Here is a 20065-nt window from a genome sequence, read left to right as displayed (position 1 = left end):
AGAAAACTACACACAGGTCTAGTTTAATTCAGCAGCAGCATACATGATCTATGCAGCACTTTATTCTGTGTGCATACAGTCTGAGGTCTTCTGAAACACAGAAAGCTGCTTCAAAAGCAATTGCTTTCAAAAACCTTCATTAAAAAGTCACTGCTAATTGCACATAATTAACAGAGATTGGAGGAATGGGTGCAAGATCCACCAGAATCACTAGCAGTCTGTTTATGTCTTGAATCTTTCAGTCATTTTAAAATCAAATGTATAACTCTCTTTGACATAAGCCGATTAGAGGGTACTATAGGTAGAACTGTTAGCAAAGGGAGGTTTACTTTTTTGGTTTTAGATTCTTACAGCTCAGAAAGTAAACTACTGAAATGTGCAATTTCCATTTGATCTACTAATTGCAGTTTTCAACCCCTTGCTATTAGGTGACTGAAAGAGCATTAAGGTCAGGGCAGATTTCTACAGCTATTATTAGGAAAGGCATTGATAGTGTAGAGGTAAATAATTGGCATGGAAGATAATGAATACATACTACATACAACAGACAATATGCACTTGTCATGGTTTAACCCCATGCAGCCCCACACAGACACTTGCTCACTTGCCCCTGGCGGGATGGGGGAGAGAACCATAAAAGTGATAAAACTTGTGGGTTGAGATAAAGACACTTCAGCAGGTAAAGCAAAAAATGCACACACAAGCAAAGAAACCAGGGAATTTATTCACCGTTTCCCATGGTCAGGCATGTCCATCCCCAGGAAAGCAGGTCTCCTTCATGATAATGGTGACTTGGGAAGACAAGCATCATCACTCCAAACATCCCCCCCCTTCCTTCTTTTTTCCCAGCTGTATATGTTGAGCATGATCCCATATGGTACGGAATGTCCCTCTGGTCAGCTGGGGTCAGCCGTCCCAGCTGTGTCCCCTCCCAGCACCTTGTTCACCCTCAGCCTACTTGCTGGTAGGGTGGTATGAGAAGCAGAAAAGGCCTTGTCTCTGTGTAAGCACTGCTCAGCAATAGCTAGAACATCCCTGAGTTATCAACATGGTTTCCAGCACAAGTCCAAAACACAACCCCATACTGGCTGCCATGAAGAAAATCAACTCTACCCCAGCCAAAACCAGCACAACATTACATATATTTTATAAGGGTTAGATAGCTACATTTCTAAGGGGGATATATGTGGTTTCTGGGTAGGCATGTCTCTGTTTAGTTGTACAAATGTCTGCATATGGAATCAGATTTGTACTCAGAGTGTCAGTACCTCACTATTTTTTACCTCTTAAAAACTGTTACACGACATCCTAGATGACTGAGCTTGACAGTAATAATTTTGTGGTTGGCTTGATAGTACTTGATAAAATTATGAGAATGGAGAGTAAGGTGCTTAGGCAATGCTTAAGTTAATCTCATGCCTTCACAGTAAGCCTAGCAGCATGCTAAGGAGCTATTCTCAAAAGAGGAAGGAAAAGATGCGGTTCAAGATGGGAAGCGTCGTGCTGTCTCTTCTTTTCTTGTACAAAGGTATGCACTTTACCTCCTGAAAGGCACTTTCAGGCATCCCTCTTTGTATTTCTTGTCTCATCCACGCTTCTTCTTCTACCAGGGGCTGTGGAGTATAGAGAAAGCTCTTCTCTGAATTCTCATGGAGGCATAATAATTTGGGGAAAGTCAAAATTGTGGAGGAGATGCATAATTAATGTATATGAGTGAGCAGCGTTCTTACAGCTCTATGAATATTCAGCAGTAAAACTGTTTCACAAAATAATTGCAGTGTAAAAACTTTGCCATATAATTTGTCAAAATATGAATTTGCAAAGAAAATTGTAGTGCAGCTGAGCCAGTGTGTAAATAATAATGCTGATTTGAAAAATGAGGTACAGTATAATATGGAAGATTGGTCCTTCCTTAATCAAAACTCTTGATTAATGAAAAGCTGATCATTACCAGCAAGACATTGCTGATGGAGATCTGACTTTAAAGCCTCTTTCAGGTGTATTGGCCTGGAAAAAACTTCCAAAGGCACTTTAGAAACAAAAAGCAATCATAAGTCAAGAAAAGTATCAATTCTGAAGCTTTCTCAAACTTTCTTTTCTGAAAAGTAGCAATGAAAGCAGAGCTAGAAGCAGCCAGAAAATTCAGGGTCATGGTCGCCTTTTGTGGAACCCAGCTGTGGAGCAAGGAGATAATTTTTGTGGGTTGTGTTTAATTCTGTCTTCATCAAAGCCAATAACAAAGCTGCTGTTGTCTTAAACAAGGCTGAGGTTTGTTCTTGCTAGGTGCTGGGCATTATCTATCAACATTAATGTGTGAATAGAGTATGATCTGTCAGAATGGGGGACACATCAGTTAACCCAGGTTTTCCCCCCCATGAATGTTGAATTATCAGTCTTTTGCTTTGTCTAGTTTTTTCTATGCTTCTTTCTTTACATTGAATATTTTGGTCTACCACATTTCATGGATAGGAAAGTTTTTCCAAATAGCCATGCCTTCACATCATCCTTTTATGTTTGGCTGTACCCCGCTCTAATTACTAGTGCTTTTTAATCTCCCAGCATATATTTGTGTGTTCTCCTCATACCTTATCTCTTGCTCTCCTTTGTTTCACCTGGGAAGGTTACTGGTAACTGAGCCTCTTGGAGGGCTGTTTTTTTACCTGGACTCCAGCTTTTTTTCCCAGTGCATAGCATAACCTGCAATTAGTCCTTGGAATGAGTTCCTACCTTGCTCTTTATCCCAGACACAGCTTGCTTTAAATAGACACCCACACATCAGGATATTTTTTGAAAGCCTGCAGTGAAAAATTACTTGTATGATCTCTTTCCAGGCATCGCTCCTTTGGTATTGAATTTATTTTCTTAATTCACTGGTTTTGTTAGTTTACTGGCTTTCTCTGCTTTGTGGTCCATATGCCCTCTTCTGGATAAAGAGCAAGTGGTGCTTTGCCCTGGTTCACCTCACACTGCTGCCTCTCCTCCCATGGAGCATGTGCTGCTAGGACAATCCCCTAAGCCATGTGTGCTGAGGCCATGATAAGCTCCTTAACTTATTTTCCCTGGCAGAAGAAGTGGCTTAGAGGAGCACCCCCCACACCTTGGCTGGGCTTGTGTTCGCTGGCGACACCATCACAGCAGCAGCAGTAGCATATGGTGCAGCAGGCAGGCTCCTGCGACGTGAGCCACAGCAGCTGCCGGGGCCCCTCCATATGGTGAGGGGGAGCACCCTGAGCCCTAGGTTGACATGAATACGCTTTTAGCACATTGAATGTGACATGCCTGTGCTGCATTATTCCAGCCATGCTCACTACACATTGGGAAATAAGCACGTCTCAGCAGTTGAAAAGAATTATTTTTTTTTTCCCCACAAAAATCAAAACCAAAGGCCCAAACCCTCCTCAGATCACAGTAAATAGCATCTTCAGTGTTGCCCTTTGGCATAATCATTAAATCTAATGAAATTATTATGCAGGCAATGTTCTACATAGCTCTAAGCTCTAAGCAGGAAGGAGCAAACATGTCAATAAGATCAGAAATTGCCAAAAGTTTTCAAAGGAACGCTTTTGGGGGAAAAAATTAAATAAATAAATTACACATCTCTTAAGAAGAAAAGTGTAAAAGGTTGATTTATTTTTTAACATTTTGGGGTTTTTTCACATATCTTCACAACATAAAAAAATGTGGAAACATTATGGAGACAGCTGGCATAAAAGAGAAATTAATATTAATTAAATAGGTATAATTGTCCTTATTTAAATATGGTTTTTATAATTTTCAGATAAATGCCATATTATGAGAGACAAAATACAAATGAATGAAAATGGATACCAAATACAAATCGTTTAAATAAAGAAAATGAAATGGAAATGAAAATAATAAAACCATGAGAAAATCCCCACAAAAGGAATGAGGAAAGCAGAAGCTGTATTAAAGCAGGAGAGAGGAGCTTAATGAAATATGAGCCCTTCTCCCTTGTGCAGGCTGGCATTGGTGCTGGTCCTGTTGCCTTCCGGGGGGTTGCCAGGGCCAAAATACCATCTACAGAAAGGCTTTAGGTGGTGAGAGTCCAAGGCTGAACAGCCTGCTTTCACCAGGACAGCCTGACTTCCAAAACCTGGTGGACATAGATCTGCATGTGCCCTGATGGTCTCTGCCTGCCAGCTTAGCTCACAAGGACCATTTAAAGCCTGCACGTTTTACAAGTAAAGGCACTGTTTGCTCAGCTGAGTATGGATCCTGCTTAGCATGGCCACTGAAAAAAACCCTGAGGGGAAAACAAACGAGCAACCACCAAATGACGGTGAGGAGGTTAGCCTGCCAAGGAGACCTGAGGACTGGCCACAGCTGTCCCATCACCTCTGGCACAGGGGCAAGACTAATGAGGGAAGTGCCACATATGATTGTGGCCTGGGATGCGGGAGCTTCCCCAAATGCACCATGCTCGAGGCTGGTGCAGCCTGATGTGAGTCACCATACTTGCCTGGCACAATTCCCAGGGCTGGGATGTAAAAATAGCTGAGGTTAATAATATAACAACCCACAAACTAGCACCCAGTGGACACAGAGATACCACAGTGCTTTTTTCAGTATCTCAAACCCCTGTGCTCTACCTAGCTCTGCTTCCTGATGCTCTCTAATGTGGTGCTCAAGGAAAACAGGGACTCGAAGTGGTGTGCCTCTCAGAAAATGTGTTAAAACCAGTGCCATTCATTCCACTCACCCCTTTTTCAGGTCTCCAGTCAATTTTTCTCTTTTTTAAGTGTTTTTTCCTTTCCCCTGCCCTATGTGCAGAAGGGAAGCAGTTGACTAGCTATGCATCTAGGAGCCACCACGCTAGGAAAGGGATGCGTGTTGAGGGAGTGCTCTTCACTAGGAGGAGAGGAAATAATTTTGCTCATCTTTCTGAGCTCTGTTAAACTGAGTTGATGCTTGCAGAGATGAAAGACAAAATTAACTATTTTCCAGATTAAGCTTTTAGACCACCTAAATTGTAAAGTCAAGAAATAAAATCATTAACATTTTCCACATACTTTATCTGCAATGGCCAGGTTTATGTGAACATACTCCGGCAAATCAAGTGACTGACGTTTATTCTGTGTTATATTTTATTTCTCTGTTTTATTTTAAATGTGCTTTCTCATGCTTGCACATCTGTCATTAATTCTAGGCACCCTAAAAAAGGATGGCTTGCTGTCATGGCCCTGTGGGCAGGATGTGCAATATTATTTCTCAGAGTTGATGTTACCAAAATGCCTTATTGGCTTATTGGATGCCCCATCCCTGGCAGTGTTCAAGGCCAGGCTGGATGGAGCTTTGATCAATCTGGTTTAGTGGAAGGTGTCCCTGCCCATGGCAGGGGTGTTTGGAACTGGCTGATCTTTAGGGCCCCTGCCAACCCAAACCATTCTATGATTCCGTGATTCTCTGAAGTGTACTCTGCCTTTGTTGGTGTTACTTCTTCGCACACTTACCTTCCTCCTTTCTTTCTCTGTTTAACTATGTTGTTAATGACCACAAATTTTCTGGGGAACAGTTACCTGTTCCTGTCATTAAAATGCCAGCAGCTGAGCTTCCATGCTACTGCTTGCCCCTTCCATTCCCCAGCTAGCCCCAAGTTGTAGCTGCTGCTTTATCCCACTTCCACCTCAGGAAACCTCTGTCCTCTCCACCCAGCATTCCAGGACTGCCTCTGCCATCTCTTTTCCTTCTCTCCCAGACCTGGCCCAGTCTGTGGGGTATCTCTCCCCTCCATCCTGCTCAGCATCACGTGCCAAGCAGGGCTATCCCAGGGCCCATGCTTCAGCCCATTCCCATCAGGCACAAAATCATCCCTTGGTGCTTTCCCAAGCTCCTGTCCCCCAATTCCGCACTATGAGATGGCATTTTTGCATGGCAGTGCATTGCACATGCCATGCTGCAGGACGGGATGGAGGGACAGGAAAGGTATATGCCTTATCTTCCTGCCTCTCACAGACTTGCACAGATTATAATTTATTTCACTGAACTGATGGTTTGCTGAATGTCCAGGAGAGAGGGGGTCTGTTAATAGGGCTTTTTCCTTTATAATGTTTTGGGGTTTTTTAATCTTGTGCTTTTAAAACAACAGCCCCTGGTGACCGTGCAGGACTTACGACTCTCCCATGAATTGCAACAATTCGTTCTGCCTGACCTACAATTACCAATTATCTTTGTAACCTTCCTTGAAGGCAAACATGCTCACTATAAAAGCATGCTGGCCATCACATTTTTAGACTATTGGCAGTCAGCTTTCCTCTTCATTTCCTTTGTAGGACAGGACCCGTCACAGCTGTAAACACACCAATATATCAATTACTACTTTTTCTGTCCGACTGCAGGCAAGGGCATCTTTTTCCTCTCCTTTCATCTCCTGATGCCAGGGGTTATCAGGCCATGTTGCTCAGGAAGGACTGTTGTGCTTATCCCAAGACAAGCCTGCTGCTTCCCCAGGCCTCACGCTGCAGCTGCTGGACAGCTGAGGCATTTGTGGGAGTGAGCCCTCAGCAGTTAACCTCTTCTAGCTCAAAAAGGCAAAGTTGACCTCTGAATCACATGTCTAAATGAAAATTGAGTGCCTGCACACCGAAGGAGCCAACTCTGCAGCCCTCAAACTCAGACCTACTTGGTGACTGCTGGGCAGTAGGGATGCATGGCAGGCTGTGGTGGCTGGGGTGCCATGGGTTGGAGGGACAGGAGAGGCACCTGAAAATCTGCATCTCATGCCCCTGGTGCCAGTGCCACTCCAGCATCATTGTCAAACAGAGCATCCATCAGGCAGGAGAGGCACTGCACTGTTTTGATAGGTGATCAAGTCCTGGTTTGTGTTGTGTTGTATTTGTATTGTATTGATCTATGACAGGCAGTGTTAACTTAGGCCACCTTCCCTCTGGTTTAAGTCGACCTGCTTTGCCCTGTGTGGCACAGCATTGAGGTGACAATGTGCTACATGGCCTTGCGCTTGCAGCTCTGCTTTGGTTTTCTTGTTGCACAATGGATCACAGGTCTTGACTGGGTGACATCTGTACTGGGGAGGGTGAAGTGCGGCGTTGTGCGTGGCCCCCAGCTTACACTTTCCAAGAGGCCAGGTTTGGAGACGTGCATTCACGACTTCCTGCTGAGCTTGATAGTATCTGGGTGCCTCCTGCCTCCCTCTTGGGCCCCACTAAAAGCCACATCTTTTTATTGTAGATTGATGTTTGCTTCTTACTCCCAGGGCTGATGCCTTGGGTTAACGCAGTGAATTCCTGATGCCAGAAATGCTGCACTGGGACACTGAAGCAAAGGGAACCATCTCTGTGTTCAAGAAGGGATTTTCCTTTTTAAATTTCTTTATAATTTTGTTCTTTGCTGGGGTCTTTCTTTCAGACTCTTTATACATTCAGCATTAGTGTCACATGCAAGGAGCTGTTGCATTTCAGTAATAAAAAGAGCTTTGTATATAGTTTATATTTCAGATGATTATAATTGCACAGTGTCTGTGAGTCTTTTGAGATGAAACTTGCTATAGAAATATGAGATGTAAATTCCCAGCTCCAAGTTGGAGCTTCCTAGGCTCAGCAAATAGACAGTGTATGAATGAATAAATCATAACTAGATTTTAGTGAATAATTCAGAGTCTAATTCATTTGGTGGAAAGGTCCTCTTTCTGTATTCACAAAACCTCTGCTTGGATGAGGGGTTTCAAATGGCTCTTGCATACAAGTTTTTGCCTGCTCAGTAGCTTGGTCCTTAGTGGCTTGCAGATTGCCTACTGGCGTTGAATATATGCTGTTTGACATCTGACTTGTGTTAATGAGTTATCAGCAGCCATGGGACTATTTTTTAAAATTATTTTGTTTTCATAGTTGACTGGGCACTATACTGGTGGTCCAAGGGCTATTAATGTAGCCTGCTTTGAACTGCACTAGAAAAAGCCATTGCTCAGTGACAGGCAGGAGATAAACCAGGTCAGATGCTACAAAAATCTCTTGTGGCTCTTCCTCTACAGCCACAACTGGGTTTTTTTAAGAAAAAAAAAATAAAGAGAAAAAAAAAAAAGAAAAGAAAAGGAGTCTTCTATGTAAGATGGATTGGAGAGACCTATTTACATTTCATTTTCCTCTATCCCATCCAGAGGGAGTGTTCTCAGGCCAGACACCTTGCGGGGTGTCCCATCTCCTCCAAAGGCACTGGTGATTTGCAGTGGCACCAGGCTGGGATTTCACCTTTGGGGCTCACTAGCTCACACAGGGCACAATAGGAAAGGGAAACTGTGAGGCAGAAAGATGGCAAAAAGGGATAGGGACAAAATCAGCTGTAAAGCAGAAGCTGAGGGAGCTGGCTTGGGTTTGTCCTCAGGATGTTTCAGGTGTATCTGGTCAGAAAAAGGAGATGCCAAAAGTGTCAAAAAGAAAACACAGTGAAAGAGTAGGACCCACACAGGCACACACAGTGCTCTGTTCTTGCCCATGTTCTCTTGCTTTCCCCTGCAGTTAACTTGGGAAGCACTAGATTTGCCAGTCCTTCCTCACTTTACTTGTCCCCAGCTCAGGAGTAAATGTTCATTGCATTTCCTAACATTTTCTTGCAGCCTTTTCATTTCTGATCTCTCTATTCTTCCTTCCATGCCTGCTGCTGCAGCTGCCATGGCCCTTTCTCCAGGAGAGGTAAGAGTCTCTGTCTCGTTTGGCTGCTGGGCAAATGCTGAGGGTTTGGCATTGCCCAGTTCGGGTGCCTCAGGTCAGAAGGAGGGATGGCACCTGGGCCTCCAAGCCCAGGCACATACTCCCACTTCTGAATCCAAGGGGCAGTCATCCCATGTTTCATGCCAGGCTGAAATGAAGGATGGGGCTCAGAGAAGGTACAGCAGCCTGGATGGGTGCTTCAGTACTCAGATTTATCTCATGTCACTGTTGTTGATGACTATGTTGATTTATTACTGGTTTTTACCTTCCGTTAAGGATGAGAGACTGGAGCTGTGGCACAGCAAGGCTTGCAAATGTGACTGTCAAGGAGGTCCTAACTCGGTGTGGTCCAGCAGGACCAACAGCTTAGAGTGCATGCCAGGTAAGGGGCCAGTGCTCTTTTAGCCATGTCTGTCTGGTGATCTTCAGCAGCTCCCCCCGTAATGCACCTGCAGTGCAGAGGTGGCACATTATTGGTACTTGTGCCAATCCCTGCTGCTGGTGGGGCCAGGGGAGCTGTACCAGTGGGAGGTGCAGGGTGACCCTGCATCATCAGGCAGAGGGACAGTAGCAGCAGAGGTCACGTGTGGACCTTGGGAGATCATCCAGGGTGGCCCAGGCTGGTGGGTGCCAGTGGGTCCTTGCCTGCCCTGTCCTACAGCCCTCCACACCGGTGTGGGAAACTGCCTGGGGCAACTAACACAGTATACTGTAAGAAACCTTTTGTACCATCTGGGCTCATCTTCCCTTGCTGAAGTTTAGCCTGGTACTTTGTGTCCTCTTTCCAAGGGTCAAGAAAAACAGCTTCTTCTTTCTTTGCAGCATATTTTTATACAGTAAAAGACCACAAATGTGGGGGTTTTTTTGAGTTTTCTCCAGGCTGCCTCTGCCCAGCTCCTTCAACTACTCCTCATAGATAATGTTTTACAGGTTTCTGAGCAAGCTCTTATCTTTGTTACTCTCTGCCACATTTTTTCCTGCTGTTATCCCAGCAAGGTCTTATCAGTGCCCAACTCACCTTCAAGTTTAGCTCATGTGTTCCACAGAAACTGCACTCTTAATTTGTGCCTCTGTCACACTGATGTGTTCATCCCAGCTGCAGCTGGGTGGCATGCCATGCCACTGCCTCATGCCCACTAGCAACCACTTCCTCCCCGCTCCTGCAAGAGGCTATGCAACTACTTGAGGTATGTTATGCTGCCCCATTACTCCAGGAGAGACACGCAGGGGAAAGATCACCCCAGTGCTCAGTGTCATGGCTGCCCTGGAGGAGGAGGAGGTTAAGTGAATTATCTTGGAATAGCTCTCAGTGGAAGTCAGGACAGACTAGAAAGCAAATAAAACATGTACTGACAAGAAGATATGACACCATTGGCAGAGCTTGCTATAAACAGAAATGTGATGTGAAAACCCCCAGTTGTTTCTATCCAATGCTTCTGCTGGACCTGAAGGTTTCCCTCCTACAGTGTGAGGGAGCTGACAAGCACAGAGGCTTTCCAGTCATCCTGGTCGGCCCATCTGCTTTCCCTGAGCTCTCCCTCTGTGCATCCTGCTCCTGTGGAGGCCACATCTGCCTGGGGCTCAACCAGCTTGAACATTGCCCACAGGCTTCTTCACTGTCTGGAGAAACTACAAGGGGGAGGATTCAACCACTGTGCATGGGTGGTGTCTTGCCCCCAGAGCAGAGCAGCCCCAAACACCCCCAGTAAAGAGTTATGGCTTCTTACACTGTCATTCTGGTTTCTGCAGCTGTTATCTCCGTAAGGCTGCCTGCTGGGGTAGGTCTGAAAAGGAAAAAGGCATTTTCTGTAGACAGCACTTGTGATGCAGAAGAATCACTTACAGGAGTTCCAGAAATGACACTTTATATGTCCTATTGTGAGAGTTTCCTCCAGTGTCTTATGCAAGAAACCCATATGCACTACCCCAAACATGAGCCTGAGCTGGTACAGCCCTCCTGGGCTCACTGCTCCTTCAAAGTAGTGGCTACCACAACTCTTCTTTGTCATAGGACCATCAATGAGCCCACTGCCCTTTGGCAAAGACAAACCTGACCTCGCGTAATTTTAGTGATGGGGAATCCAAAACTTCTCTAGGCAGCCTGCTCCAGTGGCTCACCAACAGTGTCACAAAAATGTTTTTTCTCTATGTCCAATATAAACCTACCTGCTTTCATTTTAAAACTTTGTTCTTTGAAAGGGAAGGAAGAGAGGAGACATGGCAGGTTTGGTTGATCTCTCCATGGCTGAGGGACACATGTGAGAGGAGCAGCTCTAGGTTTCTTGGCCTGGCTAGTTGTGAGGGGTGCTCTCACACATTAGCAATATGTAGCTGAGTAATGAAGGTATCTTCCTTGACTCATAAAGGCTGTTCTTCTGAATAATTAATCTCCTCACTGTATCTCCCAGCTTGTCTCTCTCCCCAGCCCAGCCATAGTGGTGAGGCCTCACACCTCTGTGCCTGGTGATGCTTTGCAGAGCAGCGGTGCTGATGTACTGCCAAGTTGTCTCTGGCAGGGCTGGGGAGGAGCAGCTGGCCTCACAACCACTCCATGAGTTTTCTCCAGGTTTGCAGTAACACCATTAAATTGCTCAGCCGGTTTGGCCAAGAGGGCAGCAGGCATCTGTTTTGTGTGTCTGTGCGCATGGGGCAGCTGGACATGCCAGAAGGTGACCTGCTAATTGCATTACAGTTGTGTGGTCAGAGGATTAGTATTGCTAAAAGTAAAGTTTGAGATAAGCCTGCCGAGTAGTAAACAACACAGGGCCACCCCAGCCCAGCAAGGGTTTTAACATGGTGGAAAAGCATGATGTTTCCATGCCTGGAGGAAAGTGGGACAGCAGCTATGTTCTTCCATGGGGAAAAACATGTTAATGAGGTAGTGACTGAGTAAGATATGTTAATGAGTTATTGATGCATAGGATATGGACATAGTGGAGCTTGCTAATGAGACATCGACTGCATGGCTGCAGTACTGGGCCATTGAACCAGGGAAGCTGCAGTCGTGCCAAGCCCTGGGTGCCCACTGATGCTCCCTGCATGTCTGCCATTTGTATCAGACAAATCTCACAACTATGTTCAGGCAGCATGTAGGTGCTCTGCATGGCAGCATGACTAAAGGCTTGCCTTCCAGAGCACTCTGTGGTGACCCACCACAGAAATTTTTTAATAGTGAATGAATATTTCCACCCCTAGGGGTTTTGCAGCCAGCAGAGTCTTGCTGAACTTCTCACTGTGGTGGAAGACAGCTGTGGGATCAGGTTTGGTAGCCTGAAGATTGGAAGGCAAAACCTCAAATGGAGATCCTTAAGCCTTCAGCAGGGCCAAGCATGAAATCTCACTGGCACCAGAGTATCCACAGGTTTTCCACAAGATTACTTTTTCCAGATACAAAGACAGTCCCCGTAGCAGAAAGTGCAGAAGATCTGAGGGATGATCAGAGCAGACTCAGCAATTTTGCCATGCAGGCATGGCCATAAATCAGGTTAGTGAGGAGGAGCGGGAGATAAAGCCCAGTAAGAAAAGACATTTCTCCAAGAACCAGGCAGAGACTGGCAACCTGGAGGCTGGATTCAGGTCAATGGATCCCAGTCTGGATCTGCTTCCACATGCTTGCAAGAAGGAAATTTGGACTGCAACATCTGAATAAAACCTTTCCTTCAAAATGCTGCAGGCAGCACAGGTTTAATAAGTTTGATAGAGAGATAAGAGTTCGAAATTCACACTGGAGTTAAAAATGAAGACACCGTGGCCCTGCGCAGCAAATACTGCAGGGTTTGTAGTCTGGGTCTGAGAGCATCCTCACCATCCTGGCCAAGGAGAAGAGGGAGCAGTGAAACCACAGAAGGTGTTGACAACACATGTACAAACACACCCAGGGAACAAAGACACCCTTAAGGTATTTTTTTCCTTTGCTTTGCAGAGTGCCCCTACCACAAGCCCCTGGGCTTTGAGTCTGGCGCTGTCACCCCAGACCAGATAAGCTGCTCCAACCCTGAACAGTACACGGGCTGGTACTCCTCCTGGACAGCCAACAAGGCCCGCCTCAATGGTCAAGGCTTTGGGTGAGTCCAGAAATGCCACCCCAGGGGGCCCCATGGACCAGGGACCCTTGTCTGTGTGGGAACAGGAGGGCCTGCCTAGGAGGGCAGTGGTGGCAGATGTATTGGGTCCAGTGATGTCCCCCCAGGTGTGCGTGGCTCTCAAAGTACCAGGACAACAGCCAGTGGCTGCAGATCGACCTGAAAGAGGTGAAGGTGATCTCAGGGATCCTCACGCAGGGGCGCTGCGATGCCGATGAGTGGATGACCAAGTACAGCATGCAGTACCGCACCGACGAAAACCTCAACTGGGTTTACTACAAGGACCAGACCGGCAACAACCGGGTTGGTGAACTTCACACTTTGGCCACTGGTGCAGGGGTGGCCTATTTGGTGACATGAACAAATCGGGTCCTCCTGGGGTGGTGCCACTAGAGGGAGGTTCTGTGGGAGGAGCAGGGTGGATGTGGCCTGGTGCCCACTGCAAGTCCAGAGGCAGCAGAGTTAGGGCATCCTCCCATGTGGTGAGGGTGAGTTCCACACTGACCAGCCACAGATGGACGGAATGAATTTTAAATATTTTCTAATGATAACAGGGGACTCCACATTAAGCTTGGAGGCATTAGCTGACAGGGGAGGTAGCACCTCCATGGTGGAACCTCTTTCTTGGCTGCAGCCACAGAACCCCAGCCATGCCTAAGCACTGCAAACTGGGGGCTCCTTCTGCCATAAGTTCAGGGCTATTGCATGATGACAATGCAGAAAAAACCCTGAGACAAAATCTACAGCTGGTTAAGTCACAACCCACTAAACTACTGTCATGCTGCACTGAGGGATTGGTTTGAAGCAAAATTGCACTGGGGAGATGGTACAGTGGTGCCTGTTGTACATCTGCATCCCACCTGGGCTGGGGGATGCTACAGCTGCTGCCTCCTAGCCATCCTCAGTATCCATCTGTGGGGATTGCCCCATCCCAGCATGGGAGGCCCTGGTGGCTTTGCTGAAGTACTAGTTCCTGTAGGCCTGGGGAGATGCTGAGCTTTCCCTGAAAACAGGTCTTGGCAGGAGGAGATGTGGCAGTATGGCCAAGCAGAGGAAAAAGGCCCCCAAATACATTTTTTGTCTTAATCAGTGTGTCTGGGATCCCTGCTCATGAAATGCAAACAGCCAAGGCCAACCATACTCACTCCAAACATGCAGTGCCTTGCTACGGGAAGGCAATTGAGAGAGAATGGAGTGAGATTAAGTCCAGCCTAACCATAAAAAGTGTAGAAACAACAGGGGGAAAGTGACTTACTCAGAAAACCCTGTGTGACAAGTTTTCTGCACCTGGCTCTTTTTAGTCTTTAATTTTGGGGGTGAAGGAGAGGGAGACTCCTCCTTCTCTGCTCTGCACAAGCACCCCACACTCATGGGGCAGGATTTTCAGCCCCCTAACCACCTGCCCATACCTCTCTCCACAGGTTTTCTATGGCAATTCGGACCGCTCGTCCTCAGTGCAGAACCTGCTGCGGCCGCCCATTGTGGCTCGCTACATCCGCCTCATCCCACTGGGCTGGCATGTGCGCATTGCTATCCGTATGGAGCTCCTTGAGTGCCTGGGCAAGTGCGGCTGAGCACCATCCCCTGGGGCAAATGTATAGGTGTTCACCTGTGTAGCCGATCTGCCTTGCATCGGCACTGGCTGCGGCCACAGTCCTTCAGTATGAATGCCCAGCTTGCAAACAGAAGGGCTGTCTTGAATAAAATGTTGTTTCACACCATGCCTGGTGATCATAGAATCATAGAACAGTTTGAGTTGGAAAGGAGCTTCAAAGGTCATCTGGTCCAACCCCTCTGCAATAAGCAGGGACATCTTCAACTAGATCAGGTTGTCCAGAGCCACATCCAGCCTGGACTAGATTGTCTCCAGCAACAGTGCATCCACCACCTCTCTGTGTCAGTATTTTATCACCCTCATTGTAAAAAATTTCTTACAGAATCACAGAATGGTTTGGGTTAGAAAGGACCTTAATATCCTGTAGTTCCACACCCCCTGCTATGGCCAGGGACACCTCACACTAGACCATGTCAATCCAAGACTCTCTCCAACCTGGCCTTGAACATTACCAGGGATAGAACATTTACAACTTCTCTGGGCAACCTGTTCCAGTGCCTCACCACCCTCACACTAAAGAACTTCTTCCTTATATCTAACCTGAACTTCCCCTGTTTAAGTTTTAACCCGTTACCCCTTGTCCTATCACTACAGTCCCTAATGAAGAGTCCATCCCCAGCATCCCTATAGGCCCCCTTCAGATACTGGAAGGCTGCTATGAGGTCTCCACGCAGCCTTCTCTTCTCCAGGCTGAACAGCCCCAACTTTCTCAGCCTGTCTTCATATGGGAGGTGCTCCAGTCACCTGATCATCCTCGTGGCCACCCTCTGGAGTTGCTCCATCAGCTCCATGTCCTTCTTATGTTGGAGACACCAGAACTATATACAGTAATCCAAGTGAGGTCTCACAAGAGCAGAGTAGAGAGGCAGGATCACCTCCTTCAACCTGCTGGTCACACTCCTTTTGATGCAGCCCAGGATACAGTTGTCTTTCTGGGCTGCAAGCTCACACTGAAGCTGGCTCATGTTCAGTTTCTCATCGACAAACACCCCCAAGTCCTTCTGCGCAGGGCTGCTCTGAATCTCTTTTCCGCCCAACCTGTAGCTGTGCCTGGGATTGCTCCAACCCAGGTGTAGGACCTTGCACTTCACTCCGTTGAACTCCATGAGGTTGGCATGGTCCCACTTCACAAGCATGTCACGGTGCCTCTGGATGGCATCCACTTCCTCCAGCATATCAACCAAACCACATAACTTAGTGTCATCGGCAAACTTGCTGAGGGCGCACTCAATCCCACTGTCCATGTCAGCGACAAAGATATTGAACAAGACTGGTCCTAAAACTGACCCCTGAGAGACACCACTCGTTACTGGTCTCCAGTTGGATAATGAGCCACTGACCACAACTCTTTGTGTGTGGCCATCCAGCCAGTTCTTTATCCACTGAGTGGTCCATCCATCAAATTGATGTCTCTCCAATTTAGAGACAAGGATGTTGTGTGGGACAGTGTTGAACACTTTGCAGAAGTCTAGGTAGATGACATCAACAGCTCTACCCCTGTGCATCAGTTCTGTAGATCAATCATAGAAGGCCACCAGATTTTTCAGGCAGGATTTCCCCTTAGTGAAGCCATGCTGGCTGTCACCAAGCACCTGGTTGTTTTTCATGTGCCTTAGCATGCCTTCCAGGAGAATCTGCTCCAAGATTTTGCCAGGCACAGAGATGAGACTGACTGGTCTGTGTTTCCCTGCGTCATCCATTTTCCCCTTCTTGAAAATGGGAGTTGTTCTTAAGATGATCTCAAACCAGATCCTCTCCTACAGTGGGCCTAGGGTCTTCATTCTCACAGTCCTTGCATCTCCCTTCCAAGACTTGGACAGTATGGCCAGAGCACTTGCTGGTGAAGACTGAGGCAAAGAAGTAATTGAGAACCTCAGCCTTCTCCAAATCCAGGGTAGCCAGTTCTCCTGATAGCTTTCGGAGAGAGTCCACATCATCCCTAGTCTGTCTTTTGCTTGTGACATACCTATAGAAGTGTCATGTTTCACATCCTTTGCCAGACTTGATTCTAACCAGGCCTTAGCTTTCCTGACTTGGTCCCTCGCTTCCCTGACAAAGGCTGCTGAATCCAGGACACTGTCCTCGCTTCCACCTTGTATAAGCTTCTTTTTTTCCTTCTAAATTTTCTCAGCAGTTCCTTGTCCATTCATTAGTGGCCTCCTGGCCTTCCTGCTGCATTTATATCTAGTCAGGGTGCAACACTCCTGAACTTGGAGCAGGTGAATATCAACCAGCAGTCTTGGGCCCCCCTGCCCTCTGTGGGACTTTATCTCATGGAACCTTACTGAGCAGATTCCTGAAGAGGCCAAATGCTGCTTTCCTGAAGTCCAGGGCAGTGAGCTTGCTGCACGCTCTTCTCACTGGCCTGAAGATCTCGAACCCGACCATCTCGTGATTGCTGCAACCAAGGCTGCCCTGGAGCGTCACATTCCCCACCGGCCCCTCCCTGTTGGTGAGTATGGGGTCAACTCCTTATTGGCTGACCTGTTACTTGCAAGAGGAAGTTGTCTTCCACACAATCGAGGAACCTCCTGGATTGCCTGTGCTGGGCCATACCATCCCTCCAACAGGTATCAGGGTAGTTGAAATCCCCCATGAGGTCAAGGGCCTACAAGCATGAGGCTGCTCCTATCTGTCTATAGAGTGCATCACCAACAGAGTCCTCCTGAGCAGGCAGCGTGTTACAGATTCCCATAGTAATGTCATCACATCACATTTATCTCTTTGAACCTGACCCAAATCTGTTGACTCATCGTCTGTCCCCAGATAGAGTTCCATGCTCTCCAGCCTATCATTGACATAAATAGCAACTCTCTGTCTGCCTGGCCTGTCTTTCCTAAAGAACCTATAACCTTTCATTCTAGCACTCCAGACATAGGAGCCATCCCACCATGTTTCTGTGATTCCAACAATGTCATAACCCCATAGATATGCACACATCTCTAATTCCTCTTGTTTATTCCCCATACTATGGGCGTTTGTATAGAGGTGTCATGGTTTAAGCCCAGCTGGTAACCCAGAAACCACGCAGCCATCTGCGTTTATTACAGGTGCTGGCAACTGACTGGGAGTGTTGGGATGAAAGTATGCCCCCCACCCCAAACACATCTAGTTTAAAGCTGCCATGACCAGCACGGCAAGTCTCCTACCAAAGCAGCTCTTCATCAGACCAGCTTCACCAGCCTCCAGTAGACCTGGCATCCCAAATAGAGTCCCATATTGTAAATAACCAAACCCCCAAATTACTACGCTTTTAACCATTTATTAACCTGCCAAATTTGCATGGCCTTTTCAAGGTCCTCCCCTTTGACCTGGGGAATTGATGAAGAAACTATCTGAGCTCCAGAGCCCCTAACCACCTCTTCCAGGGCTCTGTAGTCCTTCTCAATGATTGCCAGGCTACTTCTGTCAGTATCACTAGCACCCACCTAGGGTGGGTAATAGTCAGGGGGCTTACTAAACCAGGCAGCCTCTCAGCAACATCCCTGATCCAACCTCCTGGTAGGCAACACACCTCCCTTGAGATCAGGCCAACAGATGGGTGCCTCTGTGCACTTCAAAGTAGAGTCCCCTACTACTATGACACCCTGCTTTCTTCTGGAGGCAGCAGTAGTAATCCTCTTTACCAGTGCATCAGCAGAACGTTCATGTGGTGCCGTGTGAGTTTCCTTTTAACCCCCTACAGCACTGTGAAGCAGTTCTGGATGGGGACGTTGGAGTACGGAGAAAGCCCCTTCCATTTAATTGTCCTCTTCCTCCTGTTTTTTTGGTGGGTCCTTTCCCCTTTCCCTTTCCCTTTCCCTTTCCCTTTCCCTTTCTTTCCTTTCCTGTTCTTTCCTTCCCCCTTCCCTTCCCTTGGCATTTTGGGTAAATAATAGTCTCCTCATTGTACAACTCATTGTGAGTGCAGGGCATGGAATGGAACGGAATCAAATGGAATGGAATGGAAGAGAATACAACAGAAAGCTATGCTACGTTATGCATATAAAACCACAGAATAGCTAGGCTTGCAAAGAACCTTAAGCTCACCTAGTTCCAACCCCTTGCCATGAGCAGGGACACCTCACACTAGACCATGTCTCCCAAGGCTCTGTCCAAACTGGCCTTGAACACCGCCAGGGATGGAGCATTCACAACTTCCTTGGGCAAGCCATTCCAGTGCCTCACCACCCTTACAGTAAAGAACTTCTTCCTTATATTCAATCTAAACTTCCCCTGTTTAAGTTTTAGCCCATTACCCCTTGTCCTTTTCCTACAGTCCCTAATGAAGAGTCCTTCCCTAGCATCCTTATAGCCACCCTTCAAAAACTGGAAGGCTGCTATGAGAACTCCACACAGCCTTCTCTTCTCCAGGCTGAAGAGCCCCAACTTTCTCAGCCCATTTTCATACGGGAGGTGCTTGGAAATAGGGAATGGTGAGGAACTCCCGTATGCTCTCTACGTTTCTGCAAAGTTCATGCAGAGGGAACCCAAACCCCTTTCACCTTTGCGATCGCCATAGTCAACTGACTGTACGTGGTATAAAAGCCTTTACGGATAGGGTCTGAACATACAGATTTATTTAGAGGGACACCCTGCAGCGGTGCCCAGTGTGTGGCCATCATGGGCAGGGACATTGCCTAAAGACTGTCTAGGTAGGAAGGACCTGTGTTCCCACTTGAGAAGAAATCACTAGACTCCTTTTCCAGATTGATATATGCGGTGATAAATAAGGTGGAACTAACTGGCACACAACACATTTCACAGTTCATTTGCTTCTTGCCTTGCCCTGTCCTTTGCCTGGAGTTCACCTCTCCAGCTTTTGTGGGAAAGGGACCTATTCCTGGTTTCCATCTGCAATGTCTAAATGTTTACTGCTAAAGCAGGCTTTTTGTTCTGATCCTAGCTGTGCAGCTTGCTTGCTAATCGACCTTTGGAAATTCACTTAACCTCTCCCTCTTATCTAAAAAGAAGTGTGCTGAGAGGCTTGGTTAATTAAGTGCTCCTAAAATGCTTTTAGAATTGCACTTGACTTCCACCTCTGCATAAATGCAGCATGTTGGAGTAACTGTGTGACTGAGGGCATTATGAAAGTGGGATAGAACCAGCCAAATGCAATTACAAAAATACAAAGCTTTTCCTCATGAAGTCTAACTTTTCCTAGCTTATCACTATCCTTTTAATGGGAGGCACAGATGCCTCCAATCACAATTAACCAGAACAAACCCAGCAACTGAGGCTGCAGGAGATGATGTAAATCAATGCTGAGAACACATTTATCTTCTAGGAATGAATATCCTGTGGGTCTTTTCCTGCAGAGTTAGGGATACCAATGCATGGCTTTGCAACTGTGTAAAATGCAACAGATTTGCAATAGGAGGCAGGACCAAGAGCTGCCTTCAGCATTGTGACCTGAATTTTTAGTCTGGGATGTTTACAGAGAGAAGTGAGGGAACCGTGCTGAAAAGTCAATCTTACCCAATCTATGCCCTATGATAAGAGACTGCCTCAGCCCACTGGACCAACCACACTATTTGTAAGCCAGTAGCCCCTTTCTCTTTATGTGCGCATGCAGGAATTATCCCTTCACTTTGATATGAGAGACGGATGCCCACACCCGCTATGTTTCCTATTCCACAGGGGACCAGTGATGATACACTGGGGCTGCCACAGCATGGCCACTCCGTTTTCTGGAGCTCTGCAGGTAC

At 46.8% G+C, this 20065-nt stretch overlaps 1 protein-coding gene across 3 annotated transcripts; it reads left to right on the top strand.

Annotated features, from left to right (window-relative positions):
* Window positions 1-865: 865 nt before the first annotated feature.
* Window positions 866-14484, top strand: RS1 (retinoschisin 1). Of its 3 annotated transcripts, XM_061364617.1 has the most exons (6): window positions 866-1528; window positions 8638-8663; window positions 8958-9063; window positions 12604-12745; window positions 12871-13066; window positions 14185-14484. In XM_061364617.1, the coding sequence occupies exons 1-6, from the start codon at window positions 1399-1401 to the stop codon at window positions 14335-14337; spliced, it is 753 nt and encodes a 250-aa protein (XP_061220601.1). In that variant the 5' UTR covers window positions 866-1398; the 3' UTR covers window positions 14338-14484. The 3 variants fall into 3 exon arrangements, with proteins under 3 accessions (XP_061220601.1, XP_061220600.1, XP_061220599.1); XM_061364616.1 differs by lacking the exon at window positions 866-1528 and having other exon boundaries at window positions 8081-8663; XM_061364615.1 differs by lacking the exon at window positions 866-1528 and having other exon boundaries at window positions 8081-9063.
* Window positions 14485-20065: the final 5581 nt, after the last annotated feature.

The sequence above is a fragment of the Neopsephotus bourkii genome, unplaced genomic scaffold (genome assembly GCF_033783945.1).
Source record: "Neopsephotus bourkii isolate Nb327-2 ecotype Australia unplaced genomic scaffold, CSIRO-AGI_Nbou_v1 NB_1234, whole genome shotgun sequence".
Taxonomy (NCBI): domain Eukaryota; kingdom Metazoa; phylum Chordata; class Aves; order Psittaciformes; family Psittacidae; genus Neopsephotus; species Neopsephotus bourkii.
Note: the sequence above shows the minus strand (reverse complement) of the source record. Positions and strands in the feature narration are given on the sequence as shown.